The sequence below is a fragment of the Lepidochelys kempii genome, chromosome 7 (genome assembly GCF_965140265.1).
Source record: "Lepidochelys kempii isolate rLepKem1 chromosome 7, rLepKem1.hap2, whole genome shotgun sequence".
Taxonomy (NCBI): Eukaryota; Metazoa; Chordata; order Testudines; family Cheloniidae; genus Lepidochelys; species Lepidochelys kempii.
Genome location: NC_133262.1, coordinates 15907331 through 15926428, shown reverse-complemented (window position 1 = coordinate 15926428; position 19098 = coordinate 15907331). Strand labels below are relative to the sequence as shown.

General features: G+C 38.9%; 1 protein-coding gene across 1 annotated transcript in view; it reads right to left on the bottom strand.

The window, feature by feature from the left end:
- Window positions 1-10702: 10702 nt before the first annotated feature.
- The window catches only part of ARL8B (ARF like GTPase 8B), a 33654-nt gene continuing 25258 nt past the window's right edge, over window positions 10703-19098 (bottom strand). Inside the window, exons 5-7 of the mRNA XM_073351186.1 lie at window positions 14893-14960; window positions 14548-14618; window positions 10703-12702 (exon numbers count right to left, since the gene is read on the bottom strand). Of these exons, the coding sequence (XP_073207287.1) occupies window positions 12653-12702; window positions 14548-14618; window positions 14893-14960 (189 nt within the window). The 3' untranslated portion in view covers window positions 10703-12652. The remainder of the gene's footprint in view (window positions 12703-14547; window positions 14619-14892; window positions 14961-19098) is intronic.

The window sequence follows — 19098 nt, the reverse complement described above, 5'->3', positions numbered from 1 at the left end:
TACAAAACCATTCATTAGAAAACCCAAAATCATATTAAACACACATGGTCTGAGGTTCTCCTGCAAACTCCCAATTCAAGCAAAGAAAGAATTCATGAAGTCCTCAAACTTGGGCTACTTTATTATTGTGTGACAATAATGTGTAATGTGCCCAGTGTTGAATGGCTCCTACTTGAAACCACATGAGAACTAATGCTGTTAACGGAGTTTCAGTTCAACTATTCAAACCCCAAACTTTAGAGGGAGGGGCACTAATCCACATAGAAAATAAAGAACAGATTCAGCTGAACTTTTGGGATCAGAAACCACTTAGTCTCATACAGAGCTACAAGGACCCTACACTGCATCTACATTATCTCTAGGGAAAACACTCATAGTTTGAATCAAAGCTTTCTTTCCTCTGTAAGACTGGTGACATCCCCATGTTGATTAGTATGAATTATAGTTGTGATCCAGAACTGATTCCAGGCCGTGTAGTGAAGGACTCCTGAATGTAGAGCTGGTGTGGGATTTGGCCCTGTCTGTGGAATGTGGGGTTATTTTAGAAAAATACAAATAGCTTAACTTTTGCTTAAGAAACTGTGCAGATTATTTGGAATTTCCACCTTTGGGAAACAGTAGCTTTGCTACATTTTAAAGATCAGGATTCCATATTTAGGCTTTTGTAGGCTGAGAATCATATGATTCATATCATTGTGCACTGAGGGGAGGAAGATAGGAAGCGCTGGAAATCATGGTAGGATTTGCCAGAAGTCCCTGCCTCTGGTAGTGACCACTACGTGATGGTGCGTAATTGAACAATGCTGTACTTCAGAGAAATATTTCTTTTCTGACCTTTGTAAGACATCCATTTAGTTTCTGCAGCATGAAATTTATTTTAGCATACATACTAACAAATATTGGGCCCAACCCAGGTACAGCAGAACTCCAATTGACTCCCCCCAATTTCACTTAAAACCTCTACATTTGTTCAAGGGATATTCATTGATTTTTAAAGACAATCACTGCAATGTGTTACCAATAGGGAAATATCCTGGTTGAGTCCATCCCATCGGAATGTTATCAAAGGTGAACATAATAAGTTTTTAACAGAAGGTGAGTGGTAGTAGAACATTCTCACTATAGTTACTTTTTCATTTAGAATGCAATTAATAATGCCTCAAAGAATTTCTACTACTTTGCCAATCTCATTTTTAACCTCAGAAGCACAGATCTTTGCGAAATATGTGCTTTTATACTGTGAGCTGTCAGAGACTGTAATGCATAAACTTCTGACCCCATTTCCTGACAACTTCCAGCACAACTCCAGCCACACTCTGAGTAATATCTCCAGCCCGAAACTTGGAATTCTCTAATTAAAAATAAATTAAGTGAATTGATTCAGAAAGATAACGTAGTCTAGTGGGACAGAGAGTCAGGAACTCAGAGTTCTAATTCTATTTTTGCTACTCCATTCACTGTGCAGTGTTGAAGAGAAGTCCTTAGGGTAAAAAATTTCAAAACCAGCTAAGACTCAGATTCCCAAAAGTATTGAGGAAAGGTAATAAATGAAAATCTGTGGGAGTTAGACACCTAAATACCTTTGAGGATCTAGGTCTAATTTAATTAAGAGCCTAAATCCCATTTTCAAAAGGGGGCTTCCAAGCCTAACTCTCATTTAAAAAAAAAAAAAAAAAAAAGTCAACAAGGCTTGCACTTGCCTAGTTACTTTTGAAAAATGGGACCAGGGCTCCTACATCATATGGGTATTTTTTGAAACTCTTACCCCCACCCAACTCCCCCCGCAATCTGTAAAATAGGCCCTTGAGGTCCCTTTCAGCCCTACATTTGTAGGATTTCTAGAGTAATGTTGCCTTGTACAGTCCATCACTTCTGAAAAGTTATATATTTGAATATTTATTTTGATTTAAACATGTCACACTTATCCTAAGATATCACTGTATAAATCTCCCTTGAGAAAACCGTCCCCGACTACTTTAGATTTCCTGAAGCCTTTTCTTCCTTTGTTTGAGTGACAGTCTTGGCAATGTAAGACTTGTATATATCTGTAGAAATAGTACAATCAGCAGAAGTGCCTACCGTGCCATGCCAACATGTTTCAGCCCTAATTCAAGGTGAGAAGCTAGTTCGCCCCTTCAACACAACTGCCCCCATCTGCATAATTGTGGTGATGGTTCACGTGAGGTGTACACTAGCCCATGAGGAACTGCAGTGAAATGATCCTGTATGAAAACCTAGATAGATTTCACTGTGACCACAGAACTGGTATATGAAGCATGCTGTACCTAGATCCCAGAACCAATCGCTTGAGCCTTGCTCTTCTGTAAAGCACTGGTATGACATGTATAGGTTCAGGACTTTGTACACACATCTATCACCATAGTGTAACCCTTACTGTATAAAACATTTTACTGCAATTTTAATCACAGTCAGAAAAAAGAAAAGCAAACCTTATGCCTCAGTACCTCTGTAGAGAATATCCAATTATGAAAAACTGAAAGCATCCCTTCCCTTAGCGATGTATTTTTTGTACTAAAGTGAATTTGCTTCAGTCCTTTTCCTTTTATTGCCTTAAACAGTCAAGTTTTGCTTTGAATACATACTAATTACAATAGCTTGCTGTTTCCCTGGTCATTTATTTACTTTAACTTGCTAAGTAATGTGATCTATGAAATCCTCCCTGGTAATGATGCTCATTTTTTTATCTCCTAGAGATTTGAAATGCAAGAAAGCTTATGTTTCAGGGCTTAAACTAACTGAAATAAATAGGTATCAGGAAGGGCAAAGTTTCATCAAACACAGGGGTGTGTATAAGTGGGGGTGCGGGGGGAAAGCAGCTCCTCGGGCCCGGAGGTCAGCGTGGAGGCACAGAACATGGCGCTCCAAAAGCGGTGAAATTTAAATTCCTGCACCCATCCCTGATCAAACACTAAACCAAGAAATTGCTCTGTTTTGACCTGGCGTTGACAGTCACTGATAGCTTTCAAAATTCAGCTCTCAAGTTACAGGGATGTTACTACTGTTGATTTCAGTGGGAATCACACCTATGAAATGGAGTTTGTAATAACCACTACTTTGGTGCTGGGCCAGGATGCAACCAAACTTCAGAGTGATGAAAGAAGAAGAGCTTGTTCAGTGTAGTAAGCAACAAGGTACTTCTCAATGACTGGCACCCATTGTTCACCATATTGTACAAGGTGTTTAAATGTGTTATGAAAGTACATACAGAGGTCTAGCCTATGGTTTCTTCAATTTTCAGCAATGGGACTGCCACCTACCCAACTATGAGCCAACAGAAACAAAAAGACTAATTTTCAAATGTTATAACTATAATTTTTAACATTTGAAAATTAGTCATTGCCTCATTTGTCAATTTAATACTTATAACTATAATTTTTAACATTTAAAAATCATGGCTTAATAATTACATCAGTATCGAGAAGGAGCTAGTTTTTCTATGCACGTACACAAGACGATATATGAAAATGTATATGTAGATAATGTGCGGGAGCGATAGTACTTAGTGTTTCTCACTGTTAAAAGTTACCTGGTTTTCTCCATTTTTCACATAGGGAGACTGAGCCGCAAGAATGAATAAGAAGGTGAAGTGACTTACATAAGGTCACACAGCAAGTCAGTTTTAGAGCTGGAAACAGAAGCCATATCTCGACTTCTAGTTCTGCGCTTTATATACGAGGCATATCACCTGTTGCTTGTTATTGCAAGAGGCATCCATAAAAGTATAGGGGGAACTGGCAGTAACCCTGATATTTAGCCTACCAAGCACTACAGAAGATTCATGTGACACTTTTGCAAAGCACTAAAACTTGCACTTAGAAATTCAACAGGGACAAAGCCTTTGGGCTAGAGAGCTGCCTTTTCCTTGCACATACATGGCATCCAGTGCATGGACTGGGGATAGGGAGCAGATTGACATTTCAAATAGTGCATGAAAACATCTATTCTAAGAGCAGCCACACTTCCACATAGATGACTAAGCGAGAGTATTTTGACCCTTTAAAAAAAAAAATAAGTATGCATACACACCCTTGCAGAGTGAATGTATGTGTTAGTCAATTTTTAAGTGACTCAAAAATAGTGTATTACTAGGGCATATACTTATTACCACTTGGCATCCCTAAGCTTATAGCAGCATATAGTAAAAATTTATTGTGGTTTAGTGAGGCCAGTCAGTCTTCAAAAAGCTAGCATTTTGGGGACAAAAAAAAATTTCTAATAGATGGATTTTTTCTGTTTAGTCTCTTAACTAATACACACTTTAAAGCAAGCCAGTTAGTTAAAATTGCTTGCTTAAGAACTGGATCTCATTTCCCTTACCACCTACATTTATATTTCTACTATTATCTTTTTACACGTTTGAGCTGAGTGCAAAGTAAAATAGAGCCAGTAGGGAGCAGAGTTGAGGCATACCACCTGTGAAGAAATGGTATTCTTATGCTAATTAGGCACAGGAATTTTAAAAAATGGCTAGAAATCAAATAGTGCAGCGTAACATGAGACAGCCACAGCAAATGGCCAATATATTAGAAGTTAGTGATCTTGTAGCTCGTAGTAGGATACACACTCTACTTCAGCCAAATATCAGAGAGTATTAAAGCGTGTGTGTACACACACACACACACACTGAATTTGTAGGGAGAGTTGCTCTGTGTATCTACTAGGATATATTCATTAAGGCTGACAGTGGGAACTATACAGCACTTTTAAATTTCATTCAGATGAAATACCAACCCAGACAAGAGTTTCTCAAATCAACTGATGTGGGAGATTCACACCTCTCAACTTTAAGTTTCACATGGCCAAAGTTCTCTGGGTGTGCACATGCAAACATTTCTCTTAAAACCAGTCTACAGACACCCTGCTCTATGATCAGTAACATCCAGAGATGAATCCTAGTGCCAGACTAGGAGATTTCTGACAAATTATACTTTAAAGGACTCAAATACCCATCAGCTCTAAATTATCAGGATACCATACAAACACTAGAAGGCCACCAGGAAATAATGAAAGCATGATTGATGCCCCACATTAATTAAATGCATAGTTATATTAGGAGTTTACTTCTCTGGCTCTGTATTTTACCTCTAGGAGACCCGATTTTCTTAAATGAATACTCAAATAGTAAGACCCAACATGTACATTTTGTTCAGAAAAGGGTTTCAGAACCTATGGCAAAAAAAGAAAAGGGGGGGAGGGAGGAACAAAAACAAAATGCCACACACTTTTCATGCATTCAAGAAGAAGGTAAATATTCCTCAGAAGCGTTCACAACTGCATCATTTATTAGCCTAAGAAAATTAGAGGCTGAAACTAATCAGCTTTTACAATTAAAGTAGAATATAAACACCTGAGCCAAGTGGATTACTATCCATAATGGGACCCTTGAAATTTCAGGTTAAAGTCATTTTATTTAATTGCCTGTTAATAAAAAGGCAGATCACAGAGCATAAAACGGACAGAGTAGGAGATGGGATAAATAATACTGGGAAACAAGTGTTCTAACTGGCCCTCCCGTTAATAGGCAAAGTACACCTTCAAAAAAATAAAGAGCAATGCAGGTTACCTCCCAGACACATTCAGTGTATCAAACCAATGTTAGATTAGGCCACTCATATACATTATTTTCCAGGAAGAGTTGTGGGCAGGACAGAGTACTGAAACTTTCAAAATGTTGGGATAAAGAGACTTGAGCAAATTTTATACTCTTTTTGCCTGATTTTCTGATTAGCTAAATTGGTTGTGTTATGAAGACATGCTTGTGGGTGGAACACAGTGCAGATGCAACATCTGAGGTACCACTGTAACATGCACTACTGACACCCATCTCACCTTATTCTTTCTTCCCCAAAATTACAACTGAAGGGCATGGAGCCTTAGATCTGAACTGTACCAGATACAAGTTAAGAGTTCTATTAAATCCAAACACTGAATTCTAGAGCAGTGGGGAAGTAATCACATACTGCTTGTGAAACTTTCACTTTGAATATCACATATGGAGTTTTCTGATGCCAATAATCCAGGACTCTTCCCAGTTTGAAGGCTGTAATCAGCCTAGGACTGTGCTCAAAGGCATCTCTTCTTCTGCAGAGACCTGACTAGTCAACTTTGGATAGGCCCATTTTACATGTGCATTTTAGAAAGCTAACTGGATCAGAGGTAAAGGTTTCAAGGCAAAAACAGTAGTTTTAAAAAAGATTTAATGGTTTTTTCTCATTATGCAGATTTGTTTTTTTAGATTCCTGTGGAACTAACAGGTCATTGTGAACCACCCTTCCTTTTTTTAAATCTAGTATGGCCTTCTTGATTGTGGCTTTTGGAGCATCTAGTAAAGTGTTCATCATCAATCACATGTTTCTGGTGAAATTCCTCCTCTCATGTTATTTCTCAATTGTTTTCAGATTTGTGAAATGGGCCCTTAAAGCTCATTCATATTTAATAGGAGGAAGTCTTGACTGACTCAATTTGCATGCATCCCTGCCTACAGCAATTTGCCTTAGCCTTGTGAAAATGTGAGTTCGAGCATCTAGCTTACTATACACATCTATTTTGATTAGTGCAATTTTTCCTTTCAATATGCTATAATTTCAGGAACTAATTTTTTAATTATAAAAGAGATCGCTAAGAACAGAAGAGTGGATATATTTACTCTTCAAAACAAGAGGCCGTGATTAAGGCATTAACAAGCTTACCTTACAGTACCTACCATCTGCCCAGCAAAACTACTCATACAGCCCATCTCTGCCTCTTAATATGAATGCTTTCCGTCCCCTAAAACTAGTGGTTTTAGCATGCCTAAGAAGGGCTAAACTGGACACCACTGAAGACAAGTCTTGATAAGTAGGACCAGTATTGCATGGTAGCAGCAAACTGAGTACTCTCAGCACTCATTTGCCTTAACTGGTTTAGAGCAAGCAGGTATAAAGGTGACATAATGCAGCCTTACTCCGGGGGTTGACACCCAGTGAAGTTGTTAACTTGGCCCTAAACCACTTGGTAAGGATGCCCATAGTAATGCGGGTACATAAGGGTATTTGGTGATGTGTGGCCCATCACTTTAATTGACAGAGGTCATGGAACAGGAACTGTAGCTTGTCCCACTAAAGAAGCCTATAAATAAGAAGGGCAAGACACGTACAGGGTCAGAACTAAATTGATATGTGCCTCAAGTCAGAAGCAATTGACATGTGAACCAAAATTCTATCACCTTACATTTTTAGGCTGGTTGAGAGATATGCCTGATCTAGACAACGGTCACTTTGAGCAATGGTTCCTTCCACAGCTCTTGTGGAGATACATGGAGACAGAACATAAGTAGAAATATGGGGCAAATGAGTACTATAGACAGGAGTTCACTCAGCTGTACATAGGCTTTTGAAGTCTACAGGTAAGGATCCAGTGGTAACAGTTCATATCGGCACTAATGATACTGTCACAGTATAGTTCACAGATAATAAATTTCAGAGACCTCCAAAGCATGCTCATCAAGAAGATCACTTGGACAGCGGTCATTCCTGTCCCACAACCCAAGGAAGAGAGAAGGCAGAAGATTCTGGAAGCTAACTGCTGGATAGGTAAGTGATGTCGGGTTTTGGTTTTGTGGAACATTAGTCCACCTTCTCTGGGGAAATAGGAGCTGTATAGTTTGGATGGCCTCTACCTCAGCAGAAGAGGAAGTAAGCTTGTTGGGCCAAGCTGGCTAGAGTAGTCAGAGGGTGTTAAACTAATCACAAAAGGGGGAGGATGAAGAGGGAAGATATGCGCACTCCACATAGAAAAATTTTCAACATCTTAAGAAACCAGAAAGACACTAAGAAGAAATAATTTAATTGCCTATACACCGATGCTGGAAGCCTGGGTAACAAAACAGGAAGATTTGGAGTTGTTCATTTATGAGCATAAATTTGATCTAGTTGGTATTATGGAAAGATTGTGGGATGATGCCCATGATTGTAATGTTAAAAATCAATGACCATAACCTGTGTAGGAATAATTGACTGTGCAAAAGGGAAGGGGGGGGGAAAAACAGCAGTAGCACTCTACATCAAAAATGGTATTAGCTGTTTGAGTCACCGATAACTCAGCATAAAATGATCTTGAATGCTTCTGGATCAAAGTCCTAGCAGATAAAGCAAAAAGGGGTATTAGTTGGCATCTCCATACACTTTCAAGCCACACTAGGGAACAAGGATGACCAGCTCCTTCTGCACCTCTTTATAGCAAGTGGGGGGGGAGGTCTGTGCAACTATGGGGGACTTCAATTTGAATGATGTACACTGGAGGTCATATGCTGCCAGTATTAAAACATCCTTGGAATTTTCTAAGGACTACAGTTGACAACGTCCTAACTCAAAAAAAAAAAAAAGAAGTGTTGCATCCAACATCAGGGAATTCTGTATTAGACCTTGTCTTGACATATAAAGAGGAATTGGATCACAGAACTAAAAGTTAATAATGGTAGATAGAAGTGATCACATTTATAATGTACAAACAGAATAAAGTCTAGACTGGTGATCATACGCTTGGTGCTTTCTAAGGGCTAATTTCACAAATTTGACAATTATGAGACAATTCACACAGGAGGAAGAATTTAAATCAGAAACATGTGAATGATAATTGGGCATTGTTTAAAGAATACTTCACTAGATGCCCAAAAAGCCACAATCAGGAAGGCCATAATGGACACAAAATCTAACTTGAGAGAGTGAGAGAGAGAGAGAACAAAAACAAAAACAAAACGAAAAGTGAAGTTCAAAGCTAGGAATTGAAGAAAATTTATAAGGAAAGCAAAAGGGATACAAGGAGAAACCTATGGCTAGAGCCCTGCAAATCCACGGATATCTGCTTTGTCGATATCTACAGACCATTTTTTGAAGCTTGAGGATTGGATGCGGATACAAAATTTGTATCCGCACAGGGCTCTATTGATGGCCAGCAGAGTTAAAGGACAATAAAAGAGCTTTTAAAGTATATAAGGAACAAATAATCCTAACGATGGTATTAGTCTGTCACTAGATGGAAATGGTAGAATTAGTAATATAATGCAGAAAAGGCAGAAGTGTTTAATAAATATTTGTTCTGTAACTGGAGGAGAGGTAGTCACAACACTTGTTCCATTCCACTAGTACCTCAGGATGATGTGAAAAAGCAGCTATTGAAGATAGACATTTTTAAAATCAGTAGCTCCAGATAGCCCTTTTAAAAAACTCTTGGATGCAAGTTGAGGAGCCCACTGGACCTTTAATGTTGATCATCAATAAGTCTTGGAACACCAGGGAAGTTCCAGAAGAAAGCCAATGTTGTGTCAATATTTAAAAAGGGTGAACCGGATGGCCTGGGTGGTCATAGACCCATCAGTCTGACATCACTTCTGAACAAGATAATGTAGTGCCTGATACAGAACTTAATAATTAAGGAGGGTAAACGATGCCAGTCAGCATCAGTTTATGGAAAATAGATCATATCAAACTAATCTGATACTTTTTGATGAGATTACAGGTTTAGCTGACACAGGGAACAGCATTGATATAATATACTTAGAGTTCTATAAGGCATTTGACTTGCTACTGCATGACGTTTTGATGAAACACTAGAAAGAGAAAATTAACATGGTACACAAATGGATTAAAAGCTGGCTGACTGCAGTTACATATTGAGACCTAATAGGGAATCATTCAAAGGGTGTGTTTCTCGTGGAGTCGCATAGGGCTCAGTTCTTAGCCCTACACTATTTAAAATATTTATTAATGATCTGGAGGAAAACAAAAATCAAAGTTTTTGCAGATGAGAAAAATTGGGGGAATAGTAAATAATGAAGAGGACAGGTCACCAATACTGTGGCCAAAAGGGCTAATGTAATCCTTGAATGTCTAAACAAGAAAATCTTGAATAGAAATAAAAAGGTTATTTTAATCTTTATATTTGGCACTGGTGCAACTGCTGCTGGAAAACTATCCCGTTCTAGTGTCCACAATTCAAGGATGTTGATAAATTGAAGAGGGTTCAGAGAAGAGCCAGGAGAACGATTAGAGGATTGAAAAAAAAAGAAAGAAAAGAGTCCTTATAGTGATAGTCAAGGAGCTCAACCTATTTAGCTTAACAAAGAGAATGTAAGGGCAACTGGATGACAGTCTAAGTACCTACATGAGGAACAAATGTTTAATAATGGGCTCTTCAATCTAGCAGAGAAAGTTATAACATGATCCAATGGTTGGAAGTTAAACTAGACAAAAATTTACACCTTTTTTCCAGACTGAATCTAACTGTGAGGGCAATTAACCACTGGAACAATTTACCCAAGGTCATGGTAGATTCTCCAACCGACAATTTTTAAATCAACACTGGACATTATTCTAAGATATGCTCTAGGAATAATTTCAAGGAAGTTCTATGGCCTGCTCTGTGTTAGATGGGTCAGACCAGATGATCACAACAGTCCACTCTGTTTTCTTCCAGGATCCAAGCATGCAATTATGAGTTCTATGTGCAAGGAAGAGGTGAGTAGGGCAAGTTTCAGATGGACCAGCCATTCCTTCTGTGAAACACTGTATGTTGTCCAATCACTATTCTAAAATTAAACAGGAAGTCAAAATAGAAGTCAGAATACAGTTAATATTCACCCGTGGCCCACAGAAAGACATTAAGCCAGACTATAACTGAGGAGTCAGTAAGGTAAGTGTCAATATAACCCTCAAAATGTAAGTTTATTGAATAAAGCTGAAGAGCAGTAAACCAACAATATGCATCCAAATAAAAAAAATTCACTTATTTACAAAGTTCAGTAATTATTTAAATTGTTCACATGCAGAGATTAATGCACAGGTTAATAGTTGGTAGTAAGTAGTGTTTGGATGCCATAAATTCTAAAAGCAGTCAAGTAGATACACACCAAACACACCAAGTTCAGCTATAGGCCAGTTAACTAAACAATGACCTGGTCCCCACACAGAAAGATTCACACATTCTAGTTCAGTTTCCTTATTTTAGGCACAAGCAAAGTTGCTAAACAAAGTAACTGTAGCAGTCCAGGGTGAACTAGTGACTACAGTAGCAAGTTAATATACCCCTCTCCACAGTACCAACACTACTATGGGATTAATTGAAACCATGCTTCAGAGAATGAAAGGACAAACTAAAATACAAGCTGGGTTTATGAATGGAGACAACATGTAGTGTGCGCACAGTGCAGTAGTTGACACAGAACAGTAAGGCCATAGCAATCTAAATTAAAACTGGTTTGTCTTAATTACGTGATGGACGAAAGTGTTCACAACTGAAGGCTCTGAAAGTGCACCATCTGAATCTATGTTTAGGTGCTGCTTAAAAGAATCACACACAGTGTGAGGCAACATGAGCAGGTGTATCATAGTTGTATACACTACAGTGGGCTACATTAACATTACTATATGAACAAACCAGTCTTGATGAGTCTGTCCCTTTAAATATACTGAAGTCACTGAGAAAGTATAGCTATAAAGACATGTTACAATCTTTAGTTTATACATATTTCTCCATACTGTAGAAGCTAATCAAGAAACAGGATCAATTCATTGGCTCTTGTGCTTTGAGACACAATAAAATATTTCAACTTACAACCTGTAGACTTTGCACATGATTACATTGAGCAAGCAGGCAGGTCTAGAGTTGTCACAATAGCTAGATATTCCATAGCACCAGATGAAACTGTGCCCAGCTATTCCATGAATAAGAGACACTGACTATACAGTAACACAGGTGCAGTGCTGAAAGTCAGCAGTATCACTGATTACCAAACTAAAGTAAAAGTAATTTGAGTATCATGCAGCAACTCAGATTTGTTCTGGTGTTTCAGATAAAGACCATTTAAAGCATCTGGAGACAGAAAAATGCATTTGTGAGCAAAGCGATGCTCTTAGCAAATTTGTTTAGTCTCCTAGAATACTCCAACTGTTGAAAGCGGTTAGTAAAATATTCCATTTCCATCCCCATAAAACAAAGAAGGAAGATACAAGTAATGATCTAGACAAATACAAGATTTGGCTTTTCTAATTCATCAGAAAAGTGGTGTCTAGAAGTGACTACATAAAGTCCCATCTGTAGAATTAGTGATGCTGACCTAGTGCTTCCCTATGCAGACAGTTTCCATTTCTAAATCTTACAATATGCACCTCACATGCATTTGTGAGATTAAAATGAAGTTAACCTTTAAGTGTGATGTGGGATGCTTTCTAAATGCCCTATATGGCACTAGAATCTTAATGCTGTGCAGTGACAGCATCTTCAAGCCACTAAACACTAGAAATAAAATATGAACATTTTCTGAAAATCAAATATAAAAATCTGGCCCAGAAAGACCAGAACAGAAATGTACTCTGATTTAATATGGTACAGATAATTTTAAAAAGCCCCCAGCCACCCACACACACACACACTCTTTAGACAGCTGAAAAATAAACCCTTTTTGTGCTGACTTATCATGACAACTCTAGTTGATTCTTTGTGATAGAAAGAGGAATATAGGTCTTCAGCAGTGCACATGAGAAATGAACTGAAAAAGGCCATTTCTTGGATACAAGAGGACTATTGGGTTGTAATTCATCATGGAGGGAGTGGACAATTCTGAGATTATGGCCAGCTGGGAGATTCCAGGAAGACTTCAGCTTCTTCTAGATTTTGAATGCTGAATAAGCCACTGAAGCGTGATATCTAAAGGAAAAACAAAAGATGCACTTGTGTAAGGTTTTTACATATAGCTAAAGATTTAAGTTACCCCCTCCCCCTCAAAAATTATATTTTTATATATATATATATATATATATATAAATAAAAGTTTTCCAGTATATGTTATAGAAGTTCTTCCAGGATGCTGTTCTCAGTACACAGCTGAGAGGAACCTTCAATATTGTCATAGGCTGGAGAAATTTCACCTCCCCTCTACACCCCCAAAAGAGTCTGTATTGGAAGTTAAAACATGTCTCACTGGTACCTGGTCCTACTGCCCCCTCCTACACCCTCAGAAGTGCCACATAAAATCAGCAAAATTTCAACAGCACCTAATATGAAACTGTAAAGAAGCCAGTGGAAGGAATACCTGGGCACATCTGAGGGCTCCAGCATTAGACAAATCCCAAAAACAAGCTACATAAAATTAAAGAGAAAGAACTGAAGCCAGAGACTTGTCTTATTCCACACACATATTGGATCTTATTAGCTATACAATACCATGTTCTGGGGAAGCTAACTTTAGTCAGATACATAAGCCTCAAGCACACTAGCCTGGGAATCAGATGACCATCCTACTCTTAGTTCAGATGCTAATTAACTGTGACTGAGCTAGTATTCTCAGTTTACCCATCTGTACTCTGATGGGTACCCTTCTAGCTTTGATTATTTAGACAGGTGAGGTTTTAGGTACGTGCGCTGTCACCGGTCCAATGTTGTAAGCAGGGAGTGTAATGAAAATACAGAGATTCTTACCCAGGTCAATTTCCTGAGCAATCACAAGACTGTTGAAGCACAGGAAGATACATGAACAGCCAGAAATACAAAGCCAGGACACCAAGTTTATTGGTTTGACACCCTGCAGATAATCTACAATAACATCCTTATGTCTGAATCTTGGTTTGGAAGCACGGATTCCAGAAAATGCGGTTTGAAGATAAGTGTTAGCTATATCCACTCGAAGTGATAACTTAATTTCATATTATAAAAAGGCAATGATAAAGAACATCTTTTTATATACTGGCCATCTGTTACCCAGAATGGTTAAATGAGATAGATATGGTCAAGTCACCATATCACAATCTAGCTTCCCCCAGATCTTGGCAATGCAACAGCCTTGTCTGAGTTGCAGCATTAGTCATTTAAGGTCATGTAACAGCCTCAACCAGCTGGCCTTCTTATACCTGTAGAGTAGGTGGAGCACCTAACATTTTGTTACCTAGCAAAGTAGATTGCACACTTCTCCCTCCAGATTTTTGTCCAAGCTCCCTCTGATGCATCTAGCCCAGAAGTAAAAGAAACAGAATACCCACTACTGCACCAAACAAATGAGATTTGTTATGCAATAAGGAATTGGAGCCTTTATGCATTCATATACTTTATTTCCTCCGATTAAATCATGGATGAGTGTCCAGGAAACTGGTTTCCTGAACACTAGAACCTAGCTACAGTTCTTTTCATAAGCTTCAAATCTAAAAGAGTTGAAGATGTGAACTATTGTATTTTAAGCTAAATTTGCTATTTCTAGCTTGCAGCTCATAACTAGAGACTAGCTGAAGTAATACAATAAACTTCATTTCACTGACTGGATACAAGTATTGTAAAGGCTTCAAGTTCAGTGCTTCTTAACTCCTCCAAAGTGGCATAAAATTATTTGTACTAAAATGACACTGAGGAAGTTACTATAATGAATGTATACTGTACAGAACTTTGAAAATGGCTCAGACTCATTGCTTATGTCGAACACAGACAAGAGGTTAGAGTGTGTGTACCTCCAGTTCAAGAAAGGTATTTTTCTCAAATTGGCATTTCTGGGTTAAGTTATATTACCTATATTATCCTTTTCTTTGCAAGAAATTGAATAGCAGCAAATTTCTCTGTCCTGAATAGCAGCCAGATTCCTGAAAGAGAGGAGACATGTAGTAACATTTGGTGTTAACAAAGTGGGATCTCATTTCGACATTAGTCACTTAACCGTTTCCTAGACACTATCACTTAATCTACTGCATGCAAGCTTGTTTCTCTACAGTCTTTCAAGCCATCAGCTATAAATAAGACGACATGAGAGCAGTAAGCTGAAATTTGCTCATTTTGTATGACTTAGACATATCTACAAGAATTTAGCTAATTAAAATTTTAGTAGACTCTCTCAATCACATTTTCTTTGAGACTTACATCTTTTCAATTAGCTGCTTCTCATCCAGAGCATTAGGAAGGTCTCTCTTGTTTCCAAGTACTAGAACCTAAAACAGTAGATATTAGCAACAGTGAGAAACAGAACATTGCTCACAAACACAGGCAGTCATCAAGTAGGGATGTATATTTTACTTTGAGTACAGGGAGACAAAAAAAACATTGGTCTGTGTCACTTTCAAGCCCTTGTAGAAAGATGATTTAATAAGTTGGATTTGAGTATTTGCACCTCCCCCTCAGTCTATTTTATCAATTATGTCTCAGCTGTTAGACTACTAAGGTCAAAACAGAATCCTCAAGACCAGATTATGAAAGCCCCTTCCAGAGGTCTGCTCAAGTCCTTGATGGTGGTCTTTAGAACAATCAGCAGGTCTTATTTCAGTTTCCTGTGCTTTAGAGCTCCTCTTTCTTGGAGGTCTGCTATTCCTCCACCTGTTGCCCTCCATTTTTGGACTGAACAATGGATTCTTCTCAGAGCTTGCCTCTGTGGTTACTGGGTTTACCTTTGTACCAAGTTTCCCAGATCTCTGTGTTTCTAAAATTTAAAGTGTGGATTATGCTTTGCACTATGATTGTAATTTATTGACTATTGTGTTATGGTAACATTTAGAGGCTTGAGCCAGATCAAGGCCCCATTGTGTTAGGCATTGTACACAGTAAACCTGTCCCTGCCCTAAATGATTTACTTGCAGTAGGTGCTGAACAAAACAATTCAAACAGCATCGAGCAAGATGTGCCTAAAGCATGGGATAGCTGCATTATAAAAATGCAAAGTAAAATAGAACAGGCATGGTAGGTGATAAGTGTTTGCACAAGCTAACTTTACCATGAAGAACCAACCTTATATGCTTAATGATTTCTAAGAGTTAACCTACAAATTTGCATAAAACTTACATTTCGTTTGAAGTTGCATACAAATCTGCGTGAGACTGAATATGTTTGCAGTGTTGTAACTGTTGGTCCCAGGATGAGAGAGACAAGGTACGTGATGTAGTATTTTTTTATTGGACCAATGTCTGTTAGTGGAAAGTACAAGCTTTTGACCTACACAGAACTCTTCTCCAGGTCTGGGGAAGGAAGCAGAGCGTCTGAGGTAAATACAAGCTGGGACAGACTGTTAAGCAGAAGGCCTACAATTTGTTTTTAAACCATCACTTGAAATGAAGAGGGCAATTAAGGACAGCAGGCAGTGTGGTGTGTTTCAAATTGTTGAAATGAGGCATAAAACCAGTGTCTCTGTTAAGTCCATATTTTTTGTTGTCTAGCAGACTTACAGTTAAGTTCCCAAGCTCACCTTCTGAGTATGTTGTGCAGGTTTTCTTTGAGGACAATTATTGAAAGATCAGATCTGAGATGATCACTTTGTGTGGGGGGGGGGGGGGAAGGGGGGGGAAGAAGAAAAAAGATCACAGCTGATACAGTGTTTTGGTCTTTTATCATTTTTCCTGAGTGAGATCATCCGAGAGCATAGTGATTGTCTGGTTTCCCCTACATAGTTGTGATTGGAGCATTTAATGCACTGGATGAGGCACAGCATGTTGTGATAGGCACATGTCAGATTCATGACTCTTGAAAAGGTACTAATCATTGTAGCAGTGGAGATACGTCTGAAGGTTTTGCAAAGTCCCTGAATCCTAACCAGCAGATAGAGATCAAACTTGCAGACAGAGCAGATGCTATCATAGCACTTCATCATAACTACGTCAACAAGACCAACAGACGCCACCTATAAAGAACACACCACAACTTAATATACCATCAAATCCTTGCCCCAAAAAACTCCAAGAAAAACTCTACAAACTCATCCCTCACAAACCCACCACAGAATTGTTCTACGTGCTTCAAGAGACACAAAACAGGGGAACCCAGGCAGACCCATCGTATCTGGCCACAGCACTCTTATTGAGAGAGTATCAGGACTAATAGAAACCATCCTTAGGTCACTCACCACACAAAAGGGTCTGCTTCCTCCAGAAACTCCCCACCATGAACAATCTCGCCCAGACCTCCATGGTGGCAAGGATGGTGTTCACCTCCCTCACAATGATACCATCGTAGTCTGCCTCATGCATACAAAATAATGCCTACAAATTAATGTACAATACTCAAATCCACCCTAAACACATCACTAAGCTCATCCATTTCATTTTCACCCATAATTTCACATTTAACGAACACTTAGTCCAAACCATGGAAAAACAGCCACAGGTACTACGATGGCTCCCCAATATGCAAGCCTCTTCGAGGACCACCTTGAGGAAGAATTTCTGGAAAAATGCACCATGAAGTCAATGATATACCTGAAATTTCAATTCTATTTTCATCCTCTAGACTGAACACCTAAACTTCCTCAGATTTCCCACCACAACTTCAACCACCACCATGCATCTATCAAACTCTCTCCAGAATACTCCCACATCAAGATCACTTCCTGGACACCATAATTTGCTCAAACAATGGAGGCCTACAAACAGCTGTAAACCCAAGTAACCAACTGATCACCACACTTACCTTCCTAGATCCAGCAACCACTCCAAACACCCCAAGAAGTCTTAGCTACAGCCAGGCACTCAGACACCAAAAAATATGCTCCAAGGAGAAAATCTGGGATATACACCTTAAAACACTTAAAACCACCTTCACCAAAACAAGGATACTTCAGAGAAGTGGATCACATCATGGTAAGGATCACCCAAATACCCCAGGGGAAACCTGCTTCAATACAGGAAAAAACCCTTCGGACAACAAACTTAGTTGTCAGCTAACATCCCACACTGGAAACCATATTGAATATTGTTCAAGCTGTCTAGAATGGCTCATGACCATGAGTGCCAATCTCAAGGCAGACTTAAAAAAACAGGGCAAAAATCCCAAACTGGTTGTGTTGTCTATACCTAGATTTCACCAACCAAGTATCAAGTGTGAACTCCGCAAACACGACAACCGCCTCAACATGCGGTCTGACAGCCCCCCTTGGCTACTCTGGTTTATCTTGCCACCTAGGCAACTTGCCTTGTGATAGATGGTCCCTTACACCAAAAGGTCACAATATTCAGGTTACTCTCAGTCCTAAAGGACCAGTCACTTACCCCAGTCAACTGTACCTTAGATCTCTCAAAGGCAATACTTGTGGCCAATTCTATAAACTAACTTAATTTCTTTTTCTTGGCTAACAGATCTTTAGAGTTATTTAGAAGGTTACAACAAGTAAACACACAAATAAGTTACAGTTTCAGGTTTCAAAAGGTAATAGAAGCTGCTGTAAGAGGCACTCTATATGTTCTTTAGGGCTAACACAAGCTAAGCAGCTTGGGGATCACTTGCTTAAAAACTTACAAATATTGCCCTCTCCAAATTCCAAGCAGTATAGTGATGCAATTCCTTCTGTGATGGTAGAAATGGCAGCACCTACCTCCTCTGCGGGGGGGGGGGGAGGAGGGGTGTTGGCCTCAACCAACAAAGTCCTTGTCCTTTGCTGTTTCATAGTGGTTTGATTTCCATAGGCCTTCTTGTGTGAAGGACCAGCACTTCACATTAATTAATGCTTCTTTCCCGAGTTACACAATTACAGATGTTTAAAATGCACACATTATAACATCTGTGGCCCATAGTGAAAGTTATAACAGATCAAAACATGCAGCAGCCTACAAGCCTTTCATCATGTGTAAACACTAACACATTCTTGTCAACTTCTGTTTTAATAATGCTAACACACAGGTGGGACCAGATTGGTCTCCAGCTATGCATTTGTCAGTCAGTGTTCAGTGAGGCTGTCATAAATATAAAGGGAAGGGTAAACACCTTTAAAATCCCTCCTGGCCAGAGGAAAAACCCTTTCACCTGTAAAGGGTTAAGGAGCTAGGATAACCTCGCTGGCACCTGACCAAAATGACCAATGAGGAGACAAGATACTTTCAAGGGGGGATGGGGGAACAAAGGTTTGCTCCGTCTGTGTCGTTTTGCCAGGAACAGAAAAGGAATGGAGTCTTAGAACTTAGTAAGTAATCTAGCTAGATATGCGAGAGATTCTGTTTTGTTTAAATGGCTGATAAAATAAGCTGTGCTGAATGGAATGTATATTCCTGTTTTTGTATCTTTTTGTAACTTAAGGTTTTGAATCCTATTACCCTGTAAGGTAGTTACCATCCTGATTTTACAGAGGTGATTTTTACTTTCTTCAATTAAAAA